The sequence below is a fragment of the Tupaia chinensis genome, unplaced genomic scaffold (genome assembly GCF_000334495.1).
Source record: "Tupaia chinensis unplaced genomic scaffold, TupChi_1.0 Scaffold000627_1, whole genome shotgun sequence".
Classification (NCBI taxonomy): domain Eukaryota; kingdom Metazoa; phylum Chordata; class Mammalia; order Scandentia; family Tupaiidae; genus Tupaia; species Tupaia belangeri.
Genome location: NW_006160147.1, coordinates 1,623,305 through 1,646,954, shown reverse-complemented (window position 1 = coordinate 1,646,954; position 23,650 = coordinate 1,623,305). Strand labels below are relative to the sequence as shown.

General features: G+C 51.8%; 1 protein-coding gene across 1 annotated transcript; it reads right to left on the bottom strand.

The window, feature by feature from the left end:
* Positions 1 to 11,842: 11,842 nt before the first annotated feature.
* BTG2 (BTG anti-proliferation factor 2) lies at positions 11,843 to 15,704 on the bottom strand. Its single transcript, XM_006159173.3, has 2 exons — positions 15,459 to 15,704; positions 11,843 to 14,268 (listed from the first exon to the last, which is right to left on the bottom strand). The coding sequence occupies exons 1-2, from the start codon at positions 15,598 to 15,600 to the stop codon at positions 13,934 to 13,936; spliced, it is 477 nt and encodes a 158-aa protein (XP_006159235.1). The 5' UTR covers positions 15,601 to 15,704; the 3' UTR covers positions 11,843 to 13,933.
* Positions 15,705 to 23,650: the final 7,946 nt, after the last annotated feature.

Genomic DNA, 23,650 nt, shown 5'->3' with positions numbered 1-23,650 from the left:
AGCCATAACTTCCCCGTTCACTAGGCAATATTGCCTACGACAGGCCCCATACAAGCAGCGGGAGATACAGAGACCGGCCTGGCGGAGGACAATCCCTCCGTGGATGGTGGCGCAATACAGAGACCAGCCTGGTGGAGGACAATCCCTCCGTGGATGGTGGCGCGGGGGAAAGCTTGGTCCCAGGATGACTCCAGCACACCACTTCCGTGGTGCAGCCCATTCCCACCACACCACACTGCAATATACAGTCAAACAATCCTATAACTCGGATTCGTGCTTCCATGAGAACCCAGCACCATCGCTGACCCAGATCCGCTAGGCAGAGCTCGGGCAGCAATGTGGGCCATAGGGAGCGGCTGTAGCACATGTGACGCCGCCCTCCCTCACCTGCGGTCCCTTCCCCGCTGTGTGGCCTCCAGTAAGCAAAGGACTGCCACTGGTCTGGAGCACGGGGTTTAGGGAACCCTGCATTAGAGCATCAAAACAGAGAGTCCCTGGTCCTGGCCGCCAGCAGCCCGGCTGGAAGACAGTCAATGAAACGGTCATGCAGACAAGTGTATCCTTTCAGCGGAAGTGGGGAACCCTGAACCAGAAGTCCTGCCTGGATTCCTGGGAAGAGTGATCGGGAAGAAACCCAGGGCAGTGTTTGTCACACCAGCCTGGCTGGAGTTGGGGAGGCTGGATGAAGATGGGGGTCTGAGATCAGGGGATGAAGGCTTTGCCAGGATCTCTCTGTCTGCGCTTGACCTTGGCCTCGGGAGGCAATGCCATCTGCTTCATGGCAGGTGAAGGGTGACCAGTGCCACTGGACTTCTTCTCTAGGGGTCAGAGTCCAGGCCTTTCTATAAGGCCCCTTTCTAGGGGGTGGGGGGAGCACACGAAAGCTCTTGCCTCATCCTCCTCACTCTGGAAAGAATTGGGGTTGGGAACTTCTGACATTTCATTTATGCAATGACCCTCCAGTCTGACCCAACAGAAGGCCCTGCCCTGCTGGGGAAGTCTCCTTTCTCCCCGGGCCCACTGCTGTTGACAGGCTCTCTCAGAAAGGCAGGTGTCAGGAGGCAGCTGCTGCTTGCGGTTGTTCTCCCCAGATACAGGAGCTCCGCCCTCCCCCACACTGCCTGCCATTGGCTAACAGAAAGCCAAAACAGACTCCTCTCCTCACCCTCAGCCGCCCCAACCAGCAAATAACCAGAGTACAGGAAACACCTGGAGGAGCTGCCAGCTGGCGGGGGCACACTCTGTCCAAGAGAAGAAAGGGCTTTGGGGAGTAGCAGGCCTGGAGGGCCTGGGACTTAATTGCACTTCTTCGGCCCACCAGCTGCTGAGAACAAACCACTAAGTTGCTCAAACACATTGTCACTCCCACCTCTCCCCTCACCCCACCCTCCCCCACACACACCCAGTGAAGGATCGCCCCCTCTAGGGCCCGCTTTCCTAGAGCTGGGACAAGAGCCAGCTTGCAGGAAAGACTCCTTGGAGGGCTTTTGCCTCCTCACCCTCTGCCGGAGACTCTAAAGCTCTTTGGACCATGTAAATGTAAACCCAGGGTCCAAGCACGAAGACCGAATCCTTAAGCCACGCACCAGCTCGGTGTTAATGAAAGCTCATTCCCAGATAAGTCTCCATTTATTTCCAAACTTCTTGTCTAGCCCTCCATTTGTACCTGCTTATAGCTCGAGTTGTGGGTCAGATTTAACCAAGATCAAAGCAGCCCTACCATCAGCACGCACCCGCCATGGTGCCAGCCGATGTGCAGACCGTGTGCTAGGAACTGCGCATGCAGGTAGCTCCGTGTACAGGGCTCCTTCGCCCCCTCGGAGGGAACTCCCAAATAGAGCACTTCTTCTTTTATGCCCACAGTGGGAGGGCAGTGGGCAGGGAAGAGGAGGCAATTGCCCCACAGCTGCAGTGGGCATGCTGCAGTTTTCTCACCCCGTATCTTTGCATTCAGCAGCCAGTGTACCCAGCTCTGCTCTGTACCAAGTGGTTGGCAAGCACATGCCAGAAACAGAAGAAAAAGAAGAGCGACACAGTGGCCCCTGCTGTGGAGGTGCAGGTGGCAACGGTTGGAGAAGGGACGCGAGCTTACAGAGTCATCAGACACCGACCATGCAATCCATGACGTGCTGTTTTTGTTATAAACGTATGAACAGTGGGCGGGCCCCCCGAGCCCAGTAGTTAAGGGAGCTGGACTCCATATGGCCATCCAAGGTTCCAGTCCCAACCCTGGCAGCTTGAAAAACATGCCAGGCATGCGTGTGTGTGTGTGCGCCCCCAAATCCCGACAGGATGGAGAAAAAAGATGGCCACGTGACCACACCCCATGGGGATGTGCTTTCTCTTTTTGGCCAGCACGTGTACCCTCTGGCAATTGAAAAAAAAAAAAGGGTGAACAACTAAATCAAGTATATGCATCGTTAAGAGGCTGTAGAGTAAAAACTATGTTGTAAAGTATGTGTATAAATGCTGAAAAGCCCCGAGGTAAGAGTGTATCTAAAGAGAATAAGTGGGCTTATTCTGGGTGTATTCCGGAAGCCTTCTCCTGGAGGCAGCGGTGACACAAAGAAGTCGCAGCTCGGTTTAGCCATTTCTAGTTACTTGGGCTTCATTTTCTTCATCTGCGAATCGAATCGAGGCCTCAGTACGTCAGTGTCCTTGTGAAGGTCACGTTGGAGACGCCTGGCACAGTGCCTGTAGCACGGCTGTCCACCACACAGTGGGGACTCAGGTCCTGGGAAATGGGTTCGTGTCATGTAAACTGGCAGAGGCACCTGTGAATGGGGGCAGAGGGAAAGGTGGGAGCGCATCTGACACGGCGAGGGTCTGGCGTGGTTTTGCTGTCACGTCGGCAGTTCAGGGTTGGAAAGACTGGGAAAGCCTTAGACTGTAGGGACCAGATGGCAAAGAAGGGCAACAGTCAGGAGGGCGAGGCATGAGGAAAACAGAGTGCTGTTGCCCCAGGATGCTGGCCCAGTTCTGCGGCTGGGGGCAGGGAGGAAGCTCTTGTGGGACCTCAAGTGTGACAAGGACAATAGCTGGACCATGTGCTGGCCAGAAGCAAAACAGAAGAATCAGGGTTTTTGTTTGTTTGTTTTGTTTTGTAGTTCTGTCTAGAAATGGAAATAGAATGGTGAGAGATGATTTAGCACAAGTGAGTCATTTTCCAGATGAGAAAACAAGCTCAGAATGAGGGACTCGCCCAGGATGTCAAGGACAGCTATTACTAGTGATTGCCCTCGAAGCCAGGCCCTCTCTTGCCCAGCTCGTGTGCCCAGCGCGGCTCCCACCACCCCACAGCCGGCCTCTGCGAGAGACGCTGGGAAGAAGGATTTCTGAGCACAGGCCCATGCTAATACCTGCGATCTGTCCTCCCTCTCCCATGGCAGAGGTCAGAGCCAGTTAGGGACTTGGCCCAGTCTTCTCTCCCAGCGTTCCTTTCTGGATGAACCCACTTAGGGAGTTAATTAATAACCAAGGCTCTCTCACATTTCGATTTAAAATGTGTCCACCCCCCTCTAAGTGATATTTACATTTCAATGCAAGTGTTTAGAGACCCAAGAGCCTGCCAGATTCCAAGGACTAAGTTTTCTTAAGGTGCACTCACAGGTCCCCTGGGGTCCCAGCTACTTGAGGCAGTAACTCACTGGCCAGTCCTGGATAGGCTTGACTTTTTTGTCCCTAGCCTCCACTCCTGGCAACTCGGATATTTGCTTGTTCAACATCCCCTTAGCTGCAGGCCCTGCTCAGGCAAGTCCCCACCTGCATTCCAGCTGTGAGTTTTGGGCTACAAGGCCTGGGGCGCGGGTAAGAACTGAGAATCATGGTGACTCTAGGGAAGGCCACATGTCCCAGGCCACGATGGTGCGATGTCACAGAAAAGTCATCTGGAAGAGATAGTTTGAATCTTGCAGAGTTAACCAGTCATGGATTGGCAGGTGATGTGAAGGTTGGGGTGCTGGATCCCACGTGGCCGACAGTGTGGTTCGATTCCAGATCTGACAGCTTGGAAATCACACTGGCACGTATGTGTGTGCCCAAGATCCCAAGAGGAGAACGGAGAAGGGATTGCAGCATGGCTGTCCTCCCAGGGGTGCTCTTTCTCTCTCTCTCTGACAAGTGCATGCGCTCAATAGCAAAAACAAAATAAAAGAGCTAACCAGGCAGAAGTAGGTGGGCAGAAGGGAACAGGGCATTGCCAAGCAGAGGCCAGAGGTTGCAGTCCCACACACAAGCTAAGGAGGACTGTGGAGGGTGGGGAGAGCTATTCCTTGTCCAGTCCTTGGGGGAAACGGAGGTCCCTTGCATGGCCTCAGTTCTATCAGGAACATGCCAGAATGCCCCTTCCTAAAGGTCATGGCCGTGGTGGCAATGTGCCATTGATGTCAATGCAGAGCCTCATTCCTAGTATCGGGGCAGTGGGGGAGGGCAGAGACCCCTACATTCTTGACCCCAGGTAGTCCCAGGTGCATCATAATGGGTCATGAAGAGGCCAATGCAGAGGTGATGTTTGTGGATACTTTCCTGGCGGGGAAGATACCATGATCAAACGTCCTCTTGGGAACCAGCAGTTAGCGTAATGGCTATGTCGCTGGACTCCCACGTAGTCGACCGCGGTTCGTGTCCTGGACCCGGTGGCTTGAAACTCACGCCGGGCGCGTGTGCGTGCGTGCCCAAGATCCCGAGAGGAGAATGGAGGAGAAGGGATTGCGGCGTGACCATCCCCCCTGGGGGGTGATTTCTCGCTTTCTGTCTCTATGTCTCTCTCTGTCTGTCTGGCGAGCGCACGTGCCCTACAGTGAAAATCTCTCCAAAAAAAAAAAAAAGATGTCCTCTTTATTTGTTTTTTTAAAACAATGTTTAACACTTTAAAAAAATTATTTGCAGGGGAGTGGGCAGCAGGTAGCATGAGAGTTAAGACTCTGGATTCCCACATGGCCAACTGTGGTTCAAGTCTCAGACCTGGCAGCTTCAAAAATCATGCTGGGGACCAGCAGATGGCGTGGTGGTTAAGATGCTGGACACTCCCACATGGCCGACTGCGGTTCGAGTACCGGACCTGGTGGCTTGCTTTCTCACTTTCCCTCTCTCTCTGTGTGTGTATCTCTCTCTGGTCAAATTAAAATAAATGAATGAATAAATAAAATTAAATAATTAATTTTAAAAAATAATGCTGGGCACATGTGTGTGTGCCCAAAATCCCAACAGGAGAACGGAGAAGGGATTGTGGTGTGGCCATCCCCTTTGGGGGTGATTTCTTCCTTTTCCTCTGTCTGGCGAGCACATGCATCCAATGGCAAAAACCTAAATAACAATAATAATTTTTTAAATTTAACTATATTTATTTATTTTAATTTGACCAGAGAGGGTCAGAGTGAGAGAGAGAGAGACAGAGAGAGGGAAAGCAAGAAAGCAAGCCGCCAGGTCTGGGACTTGAACTGCAGTCAGCCATGTCGGAGTCCAGCGCCTTAACCATCAGGTCGCTGCTGGTCCCGGGCATGTTTATTTGAATGGCATGCAAACAACAACTGCATTATTGGATGGTTACATGCCCGAGTTCTTTAAGGTCCAAATTGCAAAAGGACTCCAACGCGTGACACTATTTTACTCATTTACAACTCCTAACCAGGTAAATCATTCGTTCATCCAGTCATCCATTCACCATATGGGTACTGGCGACCCCTTCTGTGCCAGGCATCTTGCTAAATTCCTGAGAGTACAATAGCACTTTGCACAGAGTATAGATGAGGGGACTTTAGAAAGTTTGTGGGAAAAATGGAATTACAGGATAGGTTTACTCTGGTGCAAACATTTTTTGAAATCCAGGCAGTTTTTTTCATAATATGCATTTGGATGAACTTGTTGAAGACCCATCATATAATCCCGGCCTTCGAGTGAATTTGAGGTCTCTGGGAACCATTTCTTTTTCCAATAATTCAAAACAGCACTCCCACTCGAGCCTTCAGAACAGAACCCCGGACAGATTGCTGACCCAGTGCCCTCTCGGCTAAATGTTGTCGAGAGATGAATTCCATTGTTTTGCTACAGGTATGTTTTTGCAGGCCTTCGAGAAGATAAGTCTTAATAGATTGAGCCAAGTTTTATGTGCTAAACTGCGTGCCATCATTTGCTTCTGCCTTCCTGGGAGCGCCATGCCCACAGCGACACTTGTGTCCTATTCACTGCCAAACGCCAAGTGTCCCGGGTCCATCACGTTACCCAGCACTTACAAGCCCCTCAATCGATCAATAGTTGCTGAATGGGTCGGGACACCTGGCGCCCGAACAGGGACAGGACAGTCCGGGACTTGAACTACATGAGAGTTCAGCAACATAGCCATTATACTAACTTCTGGTCCCAATAAATTCTTTTAAAAAAATGTTGCTGGGCCAGACAACTGGCATGGTGATTAAGACGCTGGATCCTACATGGCTGAGTACACGGTTCATGTCCTATACCTGGCTGCTTGAAAATCATGCCAGACATGTGTGAGTGTATGCCCAAAATCACAGGAGGAGAATCGAGAAGAGATTGCTGCATGCCATATCCCCCGGGGGGTGATTTCTCACTTTCTGTCTCTCTCTCTATCTCTGGCAAATATACAATACATTAGCAAAAACTAAAAAAATAGTTGCCATCAGTAGAATTTAGGGCAATGTGGGACCAGCAGTTGGCATAATGGCTATGTCGCTGGATTCCCATGTAGTCGACCATGGTTTGAGTCCCGGACCCGGTGGCTTAAACTCACGCAAGGCATGTGTGCGTGCGTGCCCAAGATCCCGAGAGGAGAATGGAGGAGAAGGGATTGCGGCATGACCATCCCCCCTGGGGGGTGATTTCTCACTTTCTGTCTCTATGTCTCTCTCTATCTGACTGGCGAGCAAAAAAAAAAAAAACTCTCCAAAAAAAATAATGTAGGGCAATGCCAGGCAGAAGTCTCCATTTCAGGCTTCTCTTAAAAATGTACATCTGAGCTGGGATGCCTGTGTACCCAAAATTCTAAGAGGTGATTGGAGGAGAAGGGATTGCAGTGTGGCCATCCCCTGGGGGGTGATTTCTCGCTTTCTGTCTCTCTCTCTGGCAAGTGCTCAGGTTCTATAGCAAAGATCTCCCAAACAAACAAACAAAAATTCATATCTCTCACCCCTGGCTTCATTTGACACCAGAGGACTAGGGCAAAGGAGCAGAGGCCCTCGTCAGTTGGAGCGCTCTCAGAGTTCGCCCCAGTCTCTGTCCAGCCATCCACACTCTGTCTGCCTGGTCCCATCCTCAGTCCCTGGTGCCCTGTACAATTGTAGACGGTCCTTCTCTGAAGGTGCTGGTGAACAAGGGCTCTCGCTCTGACCACAACTGCCTCTTATCTGATGTGCTGTAAGCAGCCTGTCTGGTTTGCAGGACAAGGGTTGAGTGAAGGCCCGCCCACCCATGTTTATGGGAGGGGGGTGGGGAATGGCAGAACCAGGTTTGTGCTGGAACAAAATGTCTTGGAGCTGCCTGGGGCCCATAGCAGCAGGAGGATGGATTGGCTGCACATCAGGCCACACTGGTTTGTAGAAGATCGTTATCCAGGGCCTTGGTCGGCTCTGAGATGGAGCCCACACGTTTTTTCTTGCACAAAAAAGTGGTGTTGAGAGAAGTCCAGAAGACTGGCTTGCCCTTCTCAACTTCCCCATTAATTTCTCTTCCGGGATTGGAGAGCGTGTGTGTGTGTGTGTGTGTGTGTGTGTGTGTGTGTGTGTTGCAGGGAGGTGAATCTACAGGGAGGTAAACCAAGTTGCTATGGGAAAGGCCTTTTCCCCACCCACTTTGTGTGTCAATGAGCACGTAGCCCAGTTTGGTATTAATCCACAAGCAGACTGTTGGAGCTGACAGGTCCAAACTGCCCCGTGACCAGTGAGGTTGGCTGCCTAGTAGGACACCATACATTTCAGCAGAAATAACAGGGCTCAGATTTGAGTTCCTTTGGTGAATAGTCATTCACTCAGCAGGTACTTATAGAGTACCTACTATGGGTAACATATGACCCTAGGAAGGCTTTAGGACTGTGAAGATTTTTATTTCATTCCTTTATTTATTTATTTGAGAGATTTTTGCTACAGGGCATGTACAGTTGCCAGAGAGGCAGAGAGAGACAAAGAGATAGATAGCAAGAAATCATCCCATGGGAGAATGGCCACATCACAATCCTTTCTTCAGTCTACCTCTCAGGATTTGGGGCATGCATACACACATGCCCAGAGTGCGTTTCAAGCTGCCAGATCTGGGACCCAAACCATAGTCGAGCATGTGGGAGTCCAGCACCTCAACCACTATGTAACCCATTGGCCCATTAAATAGAATAAACATTCTATTTTATATGTTATTATTTATTTTATTTTATTTTATTTGGAGAGGTTTTTGCCATAGGGCGCATGCACTTGCCAGCCAGCCAGAGACGGAGAGATAGAAAGTGAGAAATCACCCCCTCCCCAGGGGGGATGGCCATGCCGCAATCCCTTCTCCATTCTCCTCTTGGGATCTTGGGCACACACACACACACACACGCGCCCGGCATGAGTTTCAAGACACTGGGTCCGGGACGCGAACCACGGTCGACTACATGGGAGTCCAGTGACATAGCCATTATGCTAACTGCTGGTCCCTATTTTATTTTATTTTGATAGAGCACATGCCCATGCATGAGAGTGGAAGGGAGAGAGACAATCCCTCTACAGGGTCCAGTCGCATCATAGTCCCTTTCTTCCAATTTTCTAGCCCCCTGGATCTTGGGTGCTAGTGCATGTGTGCCTGGTGTATTGGAGGCCAATCGGACTGGGGATTTGAACCAAGGTTTCTATGTGGGATTCAGAAGGTTTCCATGGGGGGATTCACCTTCTCTTAAGCAGCACATTACCTCTGAGTCACAGAGCCGGTCCTGCGAAGAGTTTTAAACAAAAGATTGAGAATCACCTTACCACCTTTCTAGGGGAGAGACAACAGGCTGCTCGGATGGTATTAAAGTCCTTGATAGGACTTTAATAATAGGGTCCTTCTAGGATGCCAGAATGCCTTTCATCTCAGTGCCCTTCAGACCCCTTGAAGAGATGAAGTTAGCAGAGGTTAATTGCGACTTGGAACGCCCATTCTCATGTACGGAGTACTTCAATGTGCCCAGACTGCTCTAAGTAGTGGGCGGGGGATCTCATCTTCCTACCGACATTTAGCAATGGTTCTATTCTTAAACCCACATTACAAATGGAGAAGTTCAGGCCTGTCCAGTAAGTAATCCACCCCAGGTAAATAACTTGCCCCAGGGACCAACAGGTAGTGTGGTGGTTAAGGTGCTAGACTCCCACATGGTTGACTGCAGTTCAAGTCCCAGGCCTGGTGGTTTGAAAACCACGCTGGGCACATGTGTGTACATGCCCAAAATCCCAAGAGGAGAATGGAGGAGAAGGGATTGAGGTGTGGCTATCCCTGGAGAGAGGGGTGATTTCTCAGTTCCTGTCTCTCTGGCAAGCACATGCAAAATTCTATCAATCAACCAATAAATAGCTTGCCCTGGGCTGTGGAGCCAGTGGCAGAGCTGAGATGAGTGAGGCCTCCCTCCCCAGGCAGCCTGTGCGGGAGCCTGAATATCTATGGAAGCCTTATCAGACAGGGGACTGACCCAGCCAAGACCATTCTTCCCTCCACTTCCTAGGCCTAATGACCTTTCAGTTCAACTAATTGAAAATAGGATAATAATGGTGTTAATTGCCCTCCAGTGATTGCCTCCTGGAGGTAAATGATTCGGATTCAAAAGCTTAGGAAAAGAACTGAGGTCATTTCATCCAACCCCTAATTTCTAAGATAAGACACAGCTAGTCAGGAAGAACCAGGGCCCCAACCCACACATTCTCCCACCCAGCCCAGAATGCTTTCTCACTGCCCTTTGTTGGGTCAGGGACACCACCACCAGCCTGGGAGCCAGGACACTCGAGTTCTCACTATCTTTCCCCACCACAGGTTCTTCTAGGGACAGATGTCAGACCGTACGGGAGGGCTTCTTCCTCCTGGGGCTTGGTTGCAACATCAGACTCCCCCACCCAAAGCTCCTTATCAGGGGCCGAATGGGCTCTTAATCTGCGGCTCCCAAGGCCTTGTCTCCTCTCTCAGAGGAGGTACATTATCATCCCCAAACAGCTGACTGGGCACAGGTCTTCCAGGCTGTTTACCTAATGAGGAAGCTGGAAGCAGGACAGGACCAACCCATGCCTAGTCCCCAGACTCACGAAAGTTGCCGCCACTCCTCAAGCAGTTTCAGGCCAGAGCTCCCATACCCCTAGCTGACCAAGTGACCCTTCCCACCTCTGCGGACATGGGTCAGATCGGAAATAAACGACACGTTGCTTGATCACAGAACCCGCTCGTGTCAATCCAGGGACTATTAGTTTGCCAAGAGCAGTTCCAAGATGAACCTGTGGTTCCCTGGCTTAGAGACCTAGAGGTGGCTGAGGTGTGCCCGTCTCCAGACAAGCTTCCCAGAAAGAGAAAGCCCTGAAGGCTTTCCACTGAACAGCGAGGCGAATACCCTTCCTGGCTGGGGGCTTTCAGGAAATAACGTAGATGCTGACTTTGTACTGGACACCCAGGAGAGAACAGCACACCAGGAAGGGCGCACGTCCCTGTACCCTAACCTGCGCTTGCATCCAAAATAGGAGGTCCTTTTAACTGAGTGCCTAGGGATTACATTCAAAGCTACAAATGAAAACGGCACTATTTCTTTAAATAACAACCCTTGCTAGAAGTGGGTCCAATAACTAGTCCTGTTTACAATACAGATGGCCTGGCCTCCCCCATCTTATCCCCAGGTCCCCACACTCCTTGCCCAATACAAGCACACCACACACAACCCCTCTGGCCCACCGCTGGCCCAGCACACCTGGGACAGACTGCAAGCTATTCAAGGTCATGGAGGTATTAGGTTGGGGTTGGAGGCAGGGGCGATGGTGCCACCACCCATGAGTCAATGTGCTTAGAATTTAAATACAGCCCACCCAGGGAGGAGGAAAAAACATACTGTGACCTCCGTGGGAGCTGCAGGCCTGTGTCAAAACCTCAAGAACAGAATCCAAAAGCCCGGGGTGAGACGGTGCTCTTATTCCCTGCACAGATCCTATGTATAGAGCCCAAAGTGTTACAAATGAGTAACAAGACACCATCTCACTCCAGTGTCTACTGCCAGGACAAGCCACTCTCCAGTTCCCGAGCAGCAAGCCCATCGAGCCACATACCCTGCTCCAGGGTATAGGTCCTGGGGCTTGACCGCACTAAGACAAGAGTGGCAGGTAGCAAATGGCAGCCTGGGTGACAAGAGGACCTTCACTAGGAAGTGCAAACAATCTTGTTCCAGCCTGGGAAGGGGTCCATTATCCCCCGCTTTCCACTCCTGGTCTGAGACAGACCGTGTCTTATCACTTGGACGACGTTCAGTGCCTGGCACTTCCTGGCAGTGCGTGCCTGCTGGGTGAGTGAGCCAGTGAATGAGAGTGAGGGAGGGCCTGAAGCACTACCAAGAACAGATTATGTAAGATGAAGACCTGGCGAGGCCGAGGAACATTCAGACTAGACAAGCCCTGTTACTTCAGTATTTTCACAGGGAACGGGTACATTAAAGGAGGGAACGAGGGCCCAGTTCCCAGTGAAGAGCCAATGCTTAGAAATGGCCCAGCCACGTGACCATACTCTTCTTTTACACCAGACATTATGCTCTGAGATCCCTGAGTGCAATCGAAGAGAAATACTAAGAAACCCAAATGATTTGGTCTGGCAAGGGAATGCAAGTGAGCCAGGTGGGAATGTCACCTTTACACTAGGAGACTTCATCTGCTACATTTTTATTAAAGTAACAAAACAAAAAGTGTACATTTGTCCATAAAGCTATACATTCTTCCATATAAAAAACACTATGATACAATTAGTAACCTTTGTCTTTTCTGTCAGAATAGCTTACAAATGTACTCCTATTATTTATTTTTACTTAGTAAGAGAGATGGACCTGCTCAACAGTCCACCCTGGGGGTATTGTTTTTAAAGTGAACATCGAAAAGGAGAAGAGAGAAAAAGATTCGACATGAGACCAGGAGGCTGCTTCTAAAAAGGCAGGGACCTGTTTGCAGACTAGATGCCAACACACAGTCTGCGGTAATTCACAGCTTTGTTTCAACCCGCAGGCCAGAAAACTGGCTCTGGGGTCTGTGGGCCCTAAGTTAACTTTAAAGCAGTAAAGACTGGAAGCAGGGCCTGGGAGGAGGCAGGACTGGCAGGAATGGACAGGGAAGTGTTTGGTAAATAGCACCTTTGAATCGAAATTGAGGAGTTAAGAAATCCAAGAAAGGGGATTGCCCATGGGGAGTGGAATCTGAGATCAGGAGTGGGGGAGAAGAGTCTTCCCTAAGGGGCAGCAGCAGGGGAGTGGCCAGCTTAACCAGATGCTGTAGCTCTGTCCTTCTTAAGGTGATCCGGTTTGGGAAACTCGAGGCCTTCTGATGACTCCAACATCAACGTCACTGGGAAACTGAAGGTAGAGGGTTTCTTCCCAGTGCAGTTTCCTTTTTCTCTAACCCAGAAAAGTAAATATTGCACATGTCTACAAATTTGGATTGTACTGAAAGACAGCGACCTCTTTTACAGGTGCTCTGAGCACCAGGGAGGAAAACAGTGCCCAAGGTTTGGCTTTAATGTCGCCCTACAAGAATACCAAGTAGTCCTGCAGAGCACGGGGCACTCTCCCATTCAGCCAAGGGACACCGGTGGCCAGCCGGCCAACGTCATCCTGAGGTGAGAGGAGATAGCTCCCTTACCCCACCAGGGCACAGAAGGTTCTGGGAGCCAGTTCCCCTCCAGAGCCTCCTGACCAGGGGGCATATTGCACAGTGACTGAGAACTCTTGTCCTGGAAAACAGGGTAGCTTCATGACCCAACCAGAAAGAGCGAGGAGAGGGGAGGGTTAGAGAAGAGTGTTGTGCTTTTGAAAAGAAGGCAGTAACCAAGGCCCGGGAGTTCCCTGTAGCTTTTGAGCCACCTCTCAAAGGAATCACAGTAGCAGCATCAGGACTTTCATGTGGTTCCAAAAAGATGGGTTTGGGCCCCAAAACATCCCAGTGGATATTCTTTGGGTCTCCAAAATTTCATTGCAAATCACTCCCAAGTTATTCGCCACACACACACACACAAAGCAGCACGTAGCAAAGCAAGGTTTTGTGCAGAGATCCCCCATCCTAAGCCCGACAACCTCCAACCCCTGCCATGTGCTCCCCACCAAAAGAAAAAATAAAAAAAGCTTTAGATTCCTGGCGGGGTTGTAACACCTACAAGCCTCTGAGGGTAGAATTAGAAACAAGTCATGATGTCAGGAAAAGCTGCTTAGGACAGAAAGAAAAAGGAGAGGCCTTTTCACTCTGCCCAGGATCTCATCCGAAAACTGAAAGAGAACATCAGGCAACCTAGTATTATGTAAGTCCAGGCTCGAATGCCCCTGAGTAAGAGAGGAGCCAGGGTGGAGGTGTCCTGGCCAGGAGAGAGAGGTGTGAATCCATCCTCTCTCCCTGCAGGGCAGACCCTGACCTCCCTCATTCACAGCTGCTGACCTTGCTTGCACCCTCTCACTCTCCAGCCTCACCTTGGCAAGGCCTGCCCCTGCACCCCACCCCCAAAAGGCAGACGCTGGCTCCCAGACTCAAGCACACAACAGTTCTCTCCAAAGGCACCTGGGGAGGCCACTTCCAAGCAGCTCCCTTTAAGGATTTTTTTCTTAAAAAAATCTTTTGGTTTGTTTTCTCCTCTTTTCTTAAAAAAAATAATATATATATAAATAGCTCTTCATTTAAAAATGCAGTTCCCCAGGTTGAGGTATGTGGTGGCCTGTTGTCTCTGCTGCAGGGGCACAGGAGGTGTGGGGTGGGCGCCGGCTCTAACTGGAGACCGCCATCACGTAGTTCTTCGAGGGGCTGCTCCTGCCCAGCATCATTTGGTTCTTGCAGGTGAGGAGCCCGTAGGAGGCGGCCACCGGGGCCTCCTCGTACAGGACACAGATGGAGCCGTCCTCCCCGATGCGGTAGGACACCTCGTAAGGGTCCACCCACAGGGTCAGCTCGCTGGGCAGCAGCTGGCGCAGCTGGGGCTGGCTGAGTCCGATCTGGCTGGCCACCTTGCTGATTATGGGGTCCATCTTATGGTTGATGCGGATGCAGCGGTAGCCGGAGCCCTTGGACGGCTTCTCAGGAAACCAGTGGTGTTTGTAGTGCTCTGTGAAGACAGGACAGGGGGCGAAGCCCTGGTTAGAGCAACTGGGTCATGGGACCAGGGGGAAAGGAGAGGAGGATAGGAAGGGGCCAGTGATTTTCCGTGAGGCAGGTGGCTGGCTTTTCCCGGGTTCCAGGACTTCCTGAAACTCTCACACCATTTAGCAGAGAAAATTTTATGGGAGCTGGAGAGACCTCCCTCCTTCCAGGACAGAGCTATGTGTGTGTTTAGGAGAGGGTCCCAGATCACGGGGATATTTGCTAATGGCCAGTGGATTGCTTTGGGCACATTCGGAGTTTAAAGAGGCAGGTGTGACTGGGACCAGCAAGCCTCAAGGCCAGGGAGGCTGCCCACATTTCCGGGCCCAGAGCAAGTCAGCCGTGTCAGGGCCCCCCTCTCTGCTAGTCAGGAGAGTCAGCGATCCTTAGCAGTAGCCAAGAGTTGTTTTGATGAAACATCTGTTTTCCTCAGACGCAGGCTCTGTGTGGGCATGTTCGGAGCCGCCTGGCTGCCCTAGACCGCCTGCCAGGCCCTGGAAACAGCTGGAGATGGGCGCTGTCCCCAGGCAGGGGAGGCTTCTCTCTCATCTACCTCCCTGCCTCGCCGCCCCCCTCCCCACCCCACACACATGCCCTCGGAGCACGGCTGCCAGCTACACGACTCTCCTGGGTACCAGGATAAGTGGCAGATGGCTAAGGGGGACAAAGAGAATACAAAGGGGGCCCGGACTCCAACTTCCAGGAGACAACGGGCAGCTCGCAGGGCCGGAAGAACTACGGTTGGAACTCCAAGTTGTTCAGAAGACTCACTTTCGCCTTCCTTTCACATAAGGACCCTGGGCAGCCTGGCTTTATCGCCCCACATGGGTCTCGAGGTCCAAAGAATCTAGCGAGGGCAACGAGCCCAAACTCGGATACCCAGATACCCCCTCTTCCGGGGCATTAGCCAGGACTCGGATCCGTCCCGAGGAAAAACGTCAGCGTTCCCAAGAGCGAGGAGGGTCGCGCCCGACCAGAATCACCACGGATCAACATCGTGGTGGCAGGGGAGGAAGACACGACCCAGGCATTTGGGGACTCGGGCCCTGGGGGGTCAGAGGAGGTAGCTCAGTTCCCAAGCTGCTCTCATGTGGGACCCTGCCAGGCACCGAGGAGGCCGAGCTCAGGGGCGCCAGGCGCCCGGTAAGCGCTCACCTGTAAGTGCCTCCTGGAGCGCCCCGCTGAAAACCTTAAGCCTCTGTTCGCTCACACAGCCCCTCGTCCTCAGGAGGCTGGAGAGGAAGCCCACGGCGGCGGCGATCTCCGGGAGCATGTCGCTTCTCTGCCCGTGGCTCATATTGTGCGCGGCTCGGGGAGCGATGAGATGGCTCCGGTGGTGCGGGACGTTCCGATCCTCAGCTCCGCTCGCTCAGCCGCGGCTCGGGCTCTGCCCGAACTTCCCCGGAGCCGCGCTTTTCATGCTATTCGGGGAGGCGGGGCGAAGGGCCACTGGCGGCGCTCATTGGTCGCGGCCAGCGGATGGGGGCTGGGCTTGGTGTCGCCCCGCCTCGCACGCTGCCGCTCGCCCCCCCTCTCAACTCCGCCTCCGCCCCCTCCGCCCCCTCCGCCCTCTCCGCCCCTTCCGCGCTGAGGTCATCGTCTGCTGACGTCAGTGCTGGGAACCTGAGCCCGACTCCCGAGCTGAGGTTGGCGGGAGGAGAAAGCGAGGGCCGGGGAGTGGGTGGAGGGCTCTCGGCAGAGGAAAGCGGAATCACTCAGTGCTGGGCATGCCCGTTCTTGCCTCTGTGCCCATGCTTCGGGGCTTGGGTTGAAGGCCACCTCCTCCAAGAAGCCTTCACTGCTACTTCCTCTCCCACACGGTCTCCTTTTCTGACTCTTCCTGCATTTTCCAAACGCGCGTTGTCAGACCTCTAACTTTATCGCTGGTCATCACTTCATCCTTTGTCATGTTTCTTTTTTTTTTCTTAAATTATTATTTATTTAATTTTATTTATTCATTCATTTATTTTTAATTTGACCAGAGGGAGACACACAGAGAGAGAGAGAGAGAGAGGGAAAGGGAGAAAGGAAGCTGGGACTCGAACCGTGGTCGGCCATGTGGGAGAGTGTCCAGCACCTTAACCACCACGCCACCGGCTGGTCCCCAAAAAGACACTGGGAATGATGGTTTTTATTTTATTATTTTTTTTAGAGGTTTTTGCTATAGGGCACATGCGCTCGCCAGACAGACAAAGAGAGATAGAAAGTGAGAAATCACCCTCCAGAGGGGATGGCCACACCACAATCCCTTCTCCTCCATTCTCCTCCCGGGATCTTGGGCATGCACACACACGCGCCAGATGTGAGTTTAAGCCACCGGGTCCGGGACTCGAACCGTGGTCGACTACATGGGAGTCCAGCGACATAGCCATTATGCTAACTGCTAGTCCCCCTTAGTCATGTTTCTTGACTAGTCAGAATGGGGTCCTCTTAGTTCTTAGAGATTGGGTACAAAGTCTTCTATTTACTTGGGCTGCAACTCCACCTCCCTAACAGGCCCTACTCTCCCTTACCTGGCACATCAAGTCTCACTTTGGTGGGAGGCAGAGGATTGCAGAACTTTTCTAGTCTTTTCAAGTTATTTTTCTAGCTCTCGCCTTTGCTTTAAATGCCAGTTTTCCGTTCAGTGGTCTGCTCTCAACTGGACACGTTTTTCATCCCTGCCTTCCCCCTCCATTGCCCAGCCCTCTTCCTTCCTCACTGTGAACTGAAGCTTTTGTAAACACCAGCTCCTCGGGGGCAGGAATGGGCCTCAGTCAGCCTCTCCAACACTCAGGGCCTGGCACCTGCACAGGCGCTGGGAAGCTGTCTGCTGAATGGGGATCATTTCTTGTTTTCTTTTATTTGAAGAGATTTTTGCTATAGGGCATGTGTGCTCTGGAGAGTTCCAGAGAGATGGAGAGAAAGTGAGAAATCATCAATTGGCCATGTACAATCCCCTTTCCTCCATTCTCCTCTTGGGATTTTGGGCATGCATGCACACGCGCCCAACATGAATTTCAAGCCGCTGGGTTCTGGACTCGAACTGCTGTCTGCCGTGTGGGCGTCCAGTGCCTTAACCACTATGTTACCTGCTACCCCAGGGATAATTCCTACCAGCATCCCAGAGCCCAGCTACAGCTCTGAAACATGTGGATGCCCAGACTTGTTAAGTGAACCAAACCCAATGGCCTCTAAATCCCTCTTTTTCTTGAACACTGGGTCATCCGATCACTTTCTGGAAACAATTCCCCCCTCCTTTTCCTTGACTCTGGCTCCGGGTCTCCATCTCCTTTCCTGATGGTGGCCCAGATCCTTCCTGTCCCTGTTCCCTCCCCCCATTCTCTCCACTTTCTTTTGTCAAAGAGAAGTTCTTTGTGTGGTCTGGTTTGGTCTGGTTTGGTTTGGTTTTGTGAGACACCCACCAGCACCACCACCGCTGCCATCCTTCTCCATTCTCTCCTCTCAGAATTTTGGGCATGAACACGCACTTGGTGCCTCTCTAGCTGATGGGTCTGGGATTCGAACTACACAATTGGCCATGTAGGATCTAGCCACCTTAACCACCACGCCACCTGACTGGCCATGTGTGGACTTTCACACCTGCATGGTCTGGCCTCTGTCCTTGTGTCCTGCTCGGTCACTCTCCAGGTGTGGAGACATCACCTCGAGGACAGCCTGAGCCCACTGTCATCTCCAAAGCCAGCTCCCTTCCCGGTCCCCACTCCTGTCTGAAACACCATCACCTTCCCAGTCGCCTCCCCTGGAATACTCAGGCTCACGTCTAGCCTGTCCATGCGCTCTGCTGCTCACACCAGTCAGGGCTCTGGGCTGCGTGTCTACCGCTCACCTACGCTTCTCTTGTTCAGGTCATGCCAAGACACCCGCCCCTGTTTGTCTACTGGATTAAATCTGAACTCCTTTGCCTCTTAAGATCTTTCATAATTTAGCCTCACTTTTCTGTTTGTATGTTTGTTTTCCAGAGGGTGTGTACTCACCAGAGAAAGACAGAAAGAAAAAGCATCCCCCGATGAGGAATGGTCATGCCACAATCCCTTCTTTTCACCCTCCTGTGGGGGTTGGGGGTGTGCAAGCTCACAAGCCTGTCATACTTTTCAGGCCTCTGAGGCTGATGTTCGATGCACGCTGTTTGCCATGTGGGACTTGCCCCGCTTCACCACTAGGTCACTGGCCAGCCCCTACTTACCTTTTCTGGTTTCTGCGACTTCATGCTCAGGGGTCACTCTCCTCATTGCCCTTTAAGTGTCATAATAGGTCTGCTCCCCAAATCCCTCAGTATTTCCCCTCCGATCACCTCTGCCCGGTCACGTGGTCCCCGTTCCACAGAGGCCTGAAAGTGCCTGGCCCTGATGTCCCGTGGCTCCGGTCCTTATCCCCAGGAGGTCTCACCACGGCCTTCCCATCTCTCTCAACCCCCGCACTCCTGGAGGCCCAGCGTAGGCTCGATCCTCCACCCTGAAAGCCTGCACTGACCGCTGTCCCGGTGCTGAGTGACTGTCATCGCTGCCACTCACTAGGTTTTTGTAATCTATCGTCTGGAACTGTTAGAGACTGATGTCGCGTCTCAACAGCTGAGTTACCTGAAAGCACGTTTCTGTGCTCGTACGTCCGAATTCCAATTTTGTTTTGTTTTGTTTTCTGTAGGGACAGAGACCGACAGAGGGAAAAAAATCCCTCCCTCCCCGAGAGGGATGGCTATGCCACAAACCCTTCTCCTCCATTCTCCTCTCAGGATTTCAGGCATGCGTTCAAAGGCATCCAGCGTGTTTGTTAAACTGCCAGGTCCGGGACTAGATCACGCTGTTGGCCATGTGGAATCCAGCCCCTCAGCCACCACGCCACCTGCTGGCCCTCATGTGTTCTTTTCTACTGCTTTACCTAACTGATCTACGTGCTGCAGGTTCCTAATGTCTTGGCATTAAACACACATCTCTTAGATGGCGTCCTCACTGTCTCCTCTCAGAGGCTGGGTCAGGCCAGATGAGATTACCGCTGATGTTCACTGGGAGGAAATGACAGGAAACAGGGCTGACACTGGAAACAGGACAGCCTGGAGACCATCAAACACAAGAGAGCAAATGTCAGCAGGACTGGACTTGACCTTGGCCACGGTCAACCATTGAGAGCTGTAGAGGGTCTTCCTGCCGCACCTGAAAAGCGGAACGTCTTCCCGTTGTGTCTTTGGCAAGGGTCCAGTGTTCTGGGCCTTACATCGTCTACAACCAGAATCGGTGAGGAAAACAAATCTTTCGCCAGCCCATCATCTGTCCTTTGCCTCAGGAACAAGGGTGCTATCCTTTTGTAGATTTTGTATTACTCACCTGGACACCTGAGTTCTCGAAGAGCCAGGACCGGGACCAGATCTGCTGGCTTCAGATACGGTTTCCTTTTCGTGAGATGTGGAGTCTCTAGGCTGCTCTTGGTGTGACCCTCTGTCCACGTGGTCCCATGATAGTGCAATAAACAGGGGTGTATGTGGGGAGACAGGAGGAGGAAGGCTGTGGCTCCCTGTGCCCTCCACTACCAAGGGTGCATCTTAGCCTTATCCCTAGTGACCAGCTCCTGAACTTCGCACAGGGCAGAGGATACAGAGTCAGAAGGCAGCTCCCCTCCATTCTCCTCTGTTCTGTCCACACACAAGCCTAGGGAGAGGAGGCTTAGTTCATCCCCCACTCAAAGTTCCCAAAAGTTAGGTGCACGTAATTGCACCTACCTCAGGATTCAGTTCTCCAATCAGTTTCTTTCTTTTTTTTAAATTGTCATAGGGCACATGTACTCACCAGAGACAGAAGAGAAAGCACCTCTCAACAGGGCGTGGTCACTCCACAAGCCCTTCCCTTCTCCATCTCGTGGGGATGTGGGCATGCACACACATGTGCCCAGCATGTTTTTCAAGCTGTCAGGGCTGGGATTTTTATTTTTTTGGGAGGTTTTTGCTATAGGGTGCATGTGCTCGCCAGGAAGAGAGAGACAGAAAGCAAGAAATCACCCCCCCAGGGGGAATGGCCATGCCGCAATCCCTTCTCCTCCATTCTCCTTTTGGGATCTTGGGCACACACACACACACACACGCCTGGTGTGAGTTTAAGCCACCGGGTCCGGAACTCAAACCACGGCTGGCTACATGGGAGTCCAGCGACATAGCCATTACACCAACTGCTGGTCCCAGGGCTGGGATTTAAACCATAGATGGCCATGTAGGATCTGGCTTCCTTAACCACTAGACTACCCCCAGTAAGTTTCTTACAAGCCCAAATAGGTTCTAGTCATTCAAACTATTTGGAAGATTCCTGAAACTGCCTTTAAATAGATAGGATGAGGATCCTTAGATGCTCAAAAGTCAAGATTTCTGTAGCGTCAGAGAAGAGCTCTACTCAGGGCTGTTCCTGGGAGGGCCTTGCCTTCCGATCTGAGGCTGGTGTCTGTAGCCAGCTTTAGGAATTGGTTCCTTCCAATCTCTTGGGACCAGGAGAGATGGAACTGGGGGAGGACACACCACACAGTTCAGTCAACTATGAAATCTCAAAATACTCCTGGGTGGGCCAAAGGCAGCGAGAGGTCTGAGACATCCCCCTGTCTCAGCTGGATGCACCTGGCGCTGCTGGTCCCTGCCGGGTGGCACAGGCTCAGGAGGTTGATCCACAAGTCAATAGCTCACCCCCTTTTCCCCTTTGCACACCGCCCCCTGTCTCCCTTTCCTTGCTATGGCATCAGGATGAGGAGAGTGGGCCCCTCCCTCCCTGCCTCTTCTTCCTGCTCCTCTGTCTCCCCTCCTCCTTCTCTCCTTGTTTGGTTTTAGAGGTGAATTTTGAACATTAAATGCTGACGCTGTGCTGACTGAAGAGGGGCGTGGTGGTGGTGGGCAGGGGCAGGCTTCCATCTAGGCTTCATCTGGACCAGAGACCAGCGACTCTAGGACCACTGCCACTTCCGATCCTGGCTCCCCATTTTACCCACCTGCACAGCCCACGGGTGTGACCCATGGCATTATAATCTGCTCTCCTTAGACCAACCCCACCCAGACCCAGAGCTGGGCCCCCTCCTCAGACTCTGTGCTGGCCTGTCTGGGGGTCCTGTGCCTGCTTGCTCGCCACTCTCCAGTCTGGAGCAACCGGATCAGCGTGTGTGCGACTGTCTTTCTCAGGGCCTTGTTGGGCCTAAAGGACAACGTGACTTGGTTGCCAAGGTTACCTCCCAGTTTTCTGACCACACGTGGAAACCTGAGGCTGAGTGAGGTGATCTGCAGGCAACAGCTGGGCTGAGATATTCCAGGGGGGTGACATTGATCACGCCTGTGCTGTGGGGTGCTGATGTTTGGTTGGGGGGTGTGTGTGTGCATGTGCATGCACGCGTCAGTGTGGGTAGGGAGGGCAGTAATTATATTCGAGTGTTCCTACGTAAATGTGTATGCGTGCTCTGAGTCTGGATAGGAGATAATGCAAATGCATGTTTGCAGATGCTGAAGTACGCTTAGAGCCCCCATTGGAGAGCGTCATTCTGTGAGACGGGCCTGTTTGGACAGGGTGGGTATGTCTGGGTAAGGGTGGTGCCGATGCTAATTTGATCTTTCCTCTTTGCAGACCTCATTGGTGACCTTGCCATACTGCCCAGAGCTGATAAGAAACACCACCAGGCAGGACCAGATGCTTCTTCCTCGCTTCTTACTTGTGGTAAAACCATGGCTAAAATATCTTCCTAACTCTCTGCAGGCATCGCTGGGTGATCTCCAGGGCTCTCTGTGAATGTTTCAGGTCTCACTGTACCTTTCAGCTCCCAGTCAGCCAGTCCGGGAGTTATCCTTTAGAATCAGAAACAGAAATCGAGAACAGAAGAAAATGACATTGTCTCTAAAACCTGCCAACGGGGACTGTAAGAAAGTGGGGATGTGGGCTATTTTGAAAATTTCTGCCTTCAAACCCCTTCCCCCAACCACAAAGTGAACTGAGAACAGGGACAGAAATAGATGATGCAAAGATGATTAGGGTTGAGAGGAAGTGGAAAACCACCCATCTGGACTCAAGGCCAGCTTGGTAAAGTACAATAAGCCCCAGGCTTTCTAATCTGTAGGTCACAACAAGTTTCAAGCCCCTAAAGACTGCTTCTGAGGACATACGGAGGGCTGGAGAAAAGTCTGCAGTCCAAGAAGTAACCCATTTTATCACTTGCTCTGAAGATAGAAGAAGCGAGAAAGAAGATTCAACTTCACATTAAGCACCAGAAGAAATTCCTGCAAGGACAGTTATGTGTAGGTTGTGTTAGATAAGGTGCCTGCTCCAGCCGGGATGCCAATTCTCTGAGGCCCGGGGCGTCTTCACTGTAAGGGATAAAAATGGTGGCAGGAAGAGGGCCGCAGGCTCCTTCCCAAGGTGGTGTGAAGACCTCGGTGCTACCCACGTGACTTCCAAGTGCTGAACAGAAATAGCCCTGGCAGGTACAGGTCTCACTGACTGCCTTTCCAACATGGGGGGAGAATAAGGTGAAAAAAATAAGGGCTCCTCTAAGCCCTTGGCTCACCCAGGCAAACTCGAAGGGTCTTAGGGGGATGTGGTTCCCCACGGTGCAGCCCCAAGATTTCCCCTCAGCTTGCTCAGCTCCCTCTCCTGAACCTCATCTACGTAACTGAGAGTCGAACTTGGAAGCCTGCAAGGCAGAGCTGACCATAGGTAATTACATATCATTTAACCAGGCGGGTGTTCGAGAATTTTACAAATCAGTTGTCGGCATTTGACTATTAAGAAGTGCCATGTTTTTTGTTTGTTAGTGTGTTTGTTTGTTTGCTATAGAACACGTGCCCTCAGGGGGAGGGGAGTGGGAAATCACTCCTAGGGAGGGATGCCCATGCCACAATCCATTCCCCCCATTTTCCTCTCAGGATTTTGGATACACAGGAACATGTGCCCAGTGTGTCTTCTTCTTTTTTTCCCCTCAAGTCACTGGATATAGGGCTCACACCGTATAGTCAGTCAGCCATGTGGGACCCAGCCTCCTTGACCTCCACCCTATCTGCTAGTCCAGGAAGTTTTATATTTATGTTTTTTATTTATTTATTTATTTTTGGGTTTTGTCATAGGGCATGTACACTTGCTAGAGGGAAGAGAGATATAGAGAGAGGGAAAGTGAGAAAACACCCCCTGCCCCCGAGAGAGGATGGCCATGCTGCAGTCCCTTCTCCTCCATTCTACTCTCAGGATTTTGGGCACGCATGCACACATGCCCAGCATGATTTTTCAGCTGCCAGGTCTGGAATTTGAACCATGGTCAACCATGTGGGAGGCCAGCACCTTACCACCATGCCGCCTGCTGGCCCCACACGATGCCGTTTTTTAAAAATCTAGAATTAGACTTCT

Excerpts from the sequence above, each read along its gene's own strand:
- BTG2 (XM_006159173.3), bottom strand. The coding sequence starts at position 15,600 with ATGAGCCACGGGCAGAGAAGCGACATGCTCCCGGAGATCGCCGCCGCC. Across the intron at positions 14,269-15,458 it reads GCTCCAGGAGGCACTTACAG|AGCACTACAAACACCACTGG; the intron begins GTGAGCGCTTAC and ends CTGTCTTCACAG.